The 6503-nt window shown below is 31.3% G+C and overlaps 1 protein-coding gene across 1 annotated transcript; it reads left to right on the top strand.

Annotated features, from left to right (window-relative positions):
• The first annotated feature begins 1484 nt into the window (after positions 1–1484).
• LOC107012577 (acid phosphatase 1-like) lies at positions 1485–4717 on the top strand. The gene is made up of 3 exons (XM_015212454.2): positions 1485–2114; positions 2309–2518; positions 4355–4717. The coding sequence occupies exons 1-3, from the start codon at positions 1720–1722 to the stop codon at positions 4530–4532; spliced, it is 783 nt and encodes a 260-aa protein (XP_015067940.1). The 5' UTR covers positions 1485–1719; the 3' UTR covers positions 4533–4717.
• The last annotated feature ends 1786 nt before the right edge of the window (positions 4718–6503 follow it).

Here is a 6503-nt window from a genome sequence, read left to right as displayed (position 1 = left end):
CCCCACCCCACCCCCACCCCAAAAATAATTTTGATTTAAAAAATATTTTCAATGTCATAAATTATTTTTTACTTAAGTAAAAATAAAAGATGTCTCTCAAAAACATTTTTCATTAATAAATCAAACACTCAAAATCATTTCCGGAAAATATTTTCTACTCACCAACCAAACATGAGAAAATAAGTCCAAAATCTACTTGTTTTCCAGGAAAACATTTTCTAGGAAAACATTTTCCATGGAAAACATTTTCCTCCATACCAAACACACCCTTAGTCTATGATGTACTTGGAGGAAAAAAAATCTTAAGATTTACTTGTTAAATTTAGTAAGTTTCTAACTTTAAAATATCTATTTTATCCTTAATAAATTATTTATAGTCATACAAATAATTATAACTTAGTATTTTATGGTACAAGTTTTAAAAGTCTTTCTTTCTTAGAAAATTATGCAGTTAAGCAAATTTATACTACTTAATTATTTATCATAGATATAGTTTACTATAATTATCACTAATGACTAATATTATACATTAATTATGTGGGTTGACTTCGAGTTTGTATAATTAGTCACATTTGTATATGTATAATTCGTCAGAATATACACATACACATGTATAATATACAATTATCTAACCAATATACATATACAATTCACCTCTCTCCCACTCTCTTCCCTCTCTCGCTCGCCTCTCTCCTCAGTCTCCCAATCTCGCTCGCCTCTCTCCTCCCTCTCCCAGTCTTGCTCGCTTCTCTCCTCTCTCTCCCTATCTCGCTTGCTTTTTATACAAATACATATGTATAATATACAATTATCTAACCAATATACATACATAATTCACCTCTCTCCCACTTCTTACCCCCTCTCTCTCGCCTCTCTCCTCTCTTTCCCAGTCTCGCTCGCCTCTCTCCTCCCTATAACATGTAGCTACGAATTGTAATTATCAAACTATAGTTATGAAAAGTAATTAGGCTATTTTTAGTGGTTATATGTGAAAGTTTCCCCTTTTTCTTAAACTCCGTGTCAAGTCAAACCTAAGTCAAAAAATTGGGATGGAATGAGTAATTAATATAGTGAGTTTACTATTTTACCCATATTAATTATATTATTCATCTTGTCCCTAATATTTTTCCACTTTTGAATTGACAAAACTTATTAAGAATTCAATAATTTATCATTTTATCCCAATTAACAACGAAGTAGAAGAATTAAAATTTCCAAAAAGTGCCATATTTTTTAAAAACAATTAATTAAGGGATAATAGTCATAATTTTTTTTTGTCTTTTTCTAATTTGTTAAAAGGACGATTAAAAAAGAAAAGTAGACAAGTAATTAGCGAGATAAAGAATAATACAATAATTTTATTTTTTTGTTTTTGTTTTTTTAAAAAAACAAATAAATATAGAAATCAAATTAAAAAATAATGTGACAAGTAAATTCTAAAAGATGGAGTTCAATGATTCGACTTTCTCCCTTTTGTTTTGGAATAGAAAAAAAGAGTACAACATAAAAATGAGCAATGTGATTGGCTCACGTCTCTTGTGCCTTGTGACATATTCTCTGCTGATTCTCCATTACTATCTTCTTCATCTTATCAACACATTTCAGTTTAATTTTTCAAAGGGAACAAGAAAAGCAAAGAATCTCTAAAGATATTCCTTCTTTTTCTCTCTTTAAGAACAACCCCTTAATCCTATACGGACGGAGGATTTTGTTTTGCAAATGAGATTCTTGGGAATTTCCATTTTCTTGATTCTGTTTACTTTTGCTTTTGCAAATGAAGATTTTAATACCCATAGGCCATTGATTGTTGAATTTTTTGAAAATAGTGAACCCCATTTGAAGAGAACGCTTCATTTAGAGTGTACAAGTTGGAGGTTTGCTGTGGAGGCGAATAATTTAAGCCCATGGAAGATAATTCCACAGGAATGTGCTGATTATGTGAGACAGTATATTACTGGTGGGGCTTATAAGATGGAGATTGATAGAGTTTCAACTGAAGCTGGAGCTTTTGCTGAAAGCATGAAATTGGGGGAAGATGGAAAAGATGTATGGATTTTTGATGTTGATGAGACTTTGCTTTCCAATCTTCCTTATTATTCCCAACATGGTTATGGGTATGACTCTCATTAATGTATCCATCTTTGGCCTCACCTCCACTAATTAAACACAAATGTCCAATTGGGTTGTCTTTTTTACTATCAGAAATGGAACTTTGTTTATTATATTTGGAGTTTTTTTGAGCATTGTTCGATGTGTAATGATAATTTTTGTTGATTTTCTGATAAGGTATTTTGGGGGTTATTTGTAGGTTGGAGGTTTTTGATAGTGTGGAATTCGATAAATGGGTTGAGAAGGGTGAGGCACCAGCAATTGGATCAAGTTTGAAGCTTTATCAAGATGTTATGAGGCTAGGATTCAAAGTTTTCTTGTTGACTGGGCGCAGCGAAAGACACAGAATTGTTACAGTGGAGAATTTGATGAATGCTGGGTTTCAGGATTGGGACAAGCTCATATTGAGGTGAGTTATGAGTTATAACTGCTTCAGATTTTATATCAATGGAAATGAGTTATTATAACTTCAAATTTTGAAAAATGAATTAGCTATGAGATATGAGACATTAAGACTGAATTTTGAATTGCCGTTAAGGCATGTAAGTAGTCTTCCCCGTTGGCACGGTGATGGTCTGTTTTAGTAATGCTTCCCCTTATCTGATCTAGGTCACAGCCAATCAATGTCTCAATCCCTAAATAGTTAAGATCAATTGGATGAATGATCTGTATCTATTCGGTTCCATTTCGTTCTTGTTTGTATGGCAATCAGAGATACTTTAAAATTAGAACCCTTATTTAAGTGGTGATCTTGCTAACTTAGGAAGAATCAAACAGTTTCTCGTTAAGAATGAATTTAGTTAGAGGGAAGTTTGATGAGTACTTCATCATTAACTCAAAGCAGTAGTTGCTTTTGCATTATTGTTACGCTCAGCTTAGTTGGTCTTAAAGCTGTTGATGCATGTATTGTACTCTCTGATCTTAATCCAGGGATTAGAACTAAATTTATTTGTCAGTCAATAGATAGATAAGTTCTATCCAAGAATTCGATATGGCTACAATTTTCCTGGAACTCGATTAACTACTTGGTCTATAGAAGATAACTTTAAAGGCATGTTGAGGAACCAAAACTCCTGAAAAACCTTACCTAGGTGATAACCAATTAATCTAGACGTGCTAAGATTATAAGAGTTAACATTCAAATTGCACCAATATTTTATTTCCATCTTAAATATCGGTGTTCTCCATACTTAGTAGGCTAAAGAATGCCATTTATTTACTAGTTGGTGATATTAATATTTGATATATCTCCTTTATCAAGGACAGGCAAACATTGTCTTTTGCTTGACCAAAATGAAAACAGGAATAGATAACTCCAGAGCTCAAGAAAAAACAACTCTAGAGATCATAATCCATGTAGGGTAAGGTTTTAAACAAATAAAATCAGATAGTTTTAGAGCTTGAGTAGCATGTGCGGAAGAGCTTTGCTTCTTGATACACCTAAATCATTGCTGTTAGTGTGTCTCTCATTCCATCTTCTCTGCATATGGAAATTCTTTTCCAGGTAGAAGTGTTTTGAGGATAAAAGCATTCTGGTATTTAGAAGAGTTTTAGAAGAGTTAAAAATAATCTGCATGAGGCTTCCTTCAAGGGAGTAAGAAGTGGAGTATTTTCCATATAATGTAATGACAGTTTATCAACTAGATAGGCAAATCCATCAGAAAGATTATTGGAAGGAATATGATGAAATAAAACCAGAAAAAAGTAGAAAAGTAAGAAAAAAAACTCTTATAAAGAGACTCTGGATTTCTCAATCAAAATGCATATTATTCATCTAGGTGAACCTATAGCAAATATATTTAGTTTTGTGTTTTAATTGACAAAGTTTACCATACTACATACTGCATACTACTTCATTGACAATCTGCAGATTGCAATGAGGCAGGGTGGGGACGAAGCAAGGCAGAGAAAAACTCAACTTACTCTAACAGAACTAGGACCGTCAACTCCAACTGTATAGGCGAAAGTCACCCCTCTCCTTAGAGTCAAGTGACTTTCACTCCTTCAAATCCATTTCTGAAAATTTTAAATGGGGCAGGGCAGGTGGCATGTCATCTAGTCCATTTGTAATTTTCTTAATCAAATTTATTACTCCTAGTAGTTTATTGCTGTTCCTCAGTTTTGTGCCGTATATAAGAAATTTTTCTACCAGTTTCTTGGCTTCACTTTACCATCTCACCTCTATAATTCTGCTGGTTTTAGAGTTTCAACATGTTAAAATTCTGGATTAATGTTTGTTATGCAGGGGATCAGAGGATCATGGCAAATCAGCCACAATTTATAAATCAGAGAAAAGAAATGAGATGGTAGAAGAGGGGTTGAGAATAGTGGGCAACTCTGGAGATCAGTGGAGTGATCTGTTAGGCTCCTCTGCATCGATTCGTTCTTTCAAGCTTCCTAACCCAATGTACTACATTCCTTGACATCCCCAATATTTTTTCTGCTGCAAACAATGGAAACATACTTCATTGAACAAGAAAATCTATGAATTAACTGATGTAACCATAGTCATAATGGGTGTAGTTGTGCACAATCCTCATCTCTCTATGAATTACTTTGTACTTCTTTTAACATATATAGATTAACAAGAACAAAATATAACTTTTACTCTATTGTGAAAGTTGATCCTTTTTTTAAAAGAAGTGAGAGAGCCAAACTTGTGACTACCTTAACCTCTAATGGGAACTTACACTAAATTGTGCCATAAAATTTGTTGCTATGGTATTTACTCCTTTCGTTTCAATTTGTTTGCATGGTGTTTGGCAAGTAAGTAGAAATTATTGTCCAAAAATATTTTTGTATAATCTAGACAAGCACTATATGTGAGTAAGGAATATTGGGGTGGGGATAAAAGTGGAGTGCGTTGGACACACAAAAGAGACAATTAATGTGAAATGCTATTGAATTTGTTTACGTATACTCGTCATTTTTACTCATTTGTAAAAAACTTATTTACCTTAAGAAAAAATTAAATTTTAACCAAACATGAATAAAACTATTTTCTGTGTTACAAAACACATCGCAAGAGTTGGTTAGATAGTACTTATTGAAATTATTAGTGTGGTAATAGGGTTATTCGTTTTGTACGTAGTGAACAAAACATTGATCATATATGTCCTTTCTTTGTGCTTTCATATTCACTACCACCTTCAAATTATTTAGGGTTCATTGGATAGGATGTATTAGAGAATTAATTTATGTATTAATTATAATATTATTTAATTTTTTGTTTGATAGAATGCATATAATGTATAAATTAGTTGTACATCTTGTTTAATAATATGGGGTGTATAATTAATACACTATAAATTATGATATTAGTAATATACATAATGGAAACAATCTATAGATAAGTGTGGTTAAAGATACAATTGTTTTATTACAGCAAATAGAAATTTGAGTAACTAATCAATATTATTAATAAAAAATTTATTCAATATTGTTCTTATACACTCTATCAAACGAATGTTTTCTCTTGTATTTCTTAATTAATTCTTTTGTTCTGCCCAATGAAAGAATCTCCAAGTTTCTTTTTCAAGTTGAGGGTATCAATATCATGATTCATGCCTCTTGAGAGAAAAAAAATAAAGCTCTTAAAATTATAATTGAAAAAGTCTTATTAATTATTATAAGCCTTATATAATTAATAATTAATATAAACCCTATGTAGTAAACATCAAAGAAGCGTCAAACAGTTGACACTCAATTACATTACATTAATTGAATGTCGGTGTCATTGAGTAAGGATTAAGTCAGCAACCAAAAAATGTAAAATATATTATTCTATCCGTCCACAATTGTTTGACTGGTAAATTAAAAATAAATGTCTAAGAGTAATTATCAATTTAAACGATCGAAAAATAAATAGTTCTTTTTTTCAATTCTGCGCTTTCATTTTGTTCAATTAAAAAAAAAAATATGTACACTTTTGATATTTTTGCTATAGTAAAGTTATATTAGTCAAATTACATCTTGTATTAAATTTTCCTTGATGAAAGTGCATGACCTTATCTTGACAAATAATTATGGACGAAGGGGGTAACACTTTTGTGTTGTAATTGTGAAACTGCTTTATCCTTAATTAAAAATTTCGAGTTTAAACTTTAAAAATAAATTTTTTTATTGAAAATATCATTTCAAAATGAATCTAACGTCAAATTTCATCGAGGCTCTAATATGGATTTAAGTGACGGGGACAATAAAAAGTCAGCACCCAAAAATTCTTAAAACTCAAAGGTCAGCTCTGTTTACATTTTAATTTCAACGCTACCTAACCCATCATTTTCTCTACTATTTTTCTATGCCAATGCACTTCATCATTATTGGCTTATTGCCAAATAATTTTTTCACCCCACTATTTTAATATTTTGATATTATTCGTTATAAAAGTAGTT

The sequence above is a fragment of the Solanum pennellii genome, chromosome 3, assembly GCF_001406875.1.
Source record: "Solanum pennellii chromosome 3, SPENNV200".
Classification (NCBI taxonomy): domain Eukaryota; kingdom Viridiplantae; phylum Streptophyta; class Magnoliopsida; order Solanales; family Solanaceae; genus Solanum; species Solanum pennellii.
Note: the sequence above shows the minus strand (reverse complement) of the source record. Positions and strands in the feature narration are given on the sequence as shown.

What these genes read in the sequence shown, in the direction of transcription:
- LOC107012577 (XM_015212454.2), top strand. Translation starts at nt 1,720, where the DNA reads ATGAGATTCTTGGGAATTTCCATTTTCTTGATTCTGTTTACTTTTGCT. An exon ending in TATTCCCAACATGGTTATGG is followed by an intron (nt 2,115 to 2,308) that starts GTATGACTCTCA and finishes GGTTATTTGTAG; the next exon opens with GTTGGAGGTTTTTGATAGTG. An exon ending in TGGGACAAGCTCATATTGAG is followed by an intron (nt 2,519 to 4,354) that starts GTGAGTTATGAG and finishes TTTGTTATGCAG; the next exon opens with GGGATCAGAGGATCATGGCA.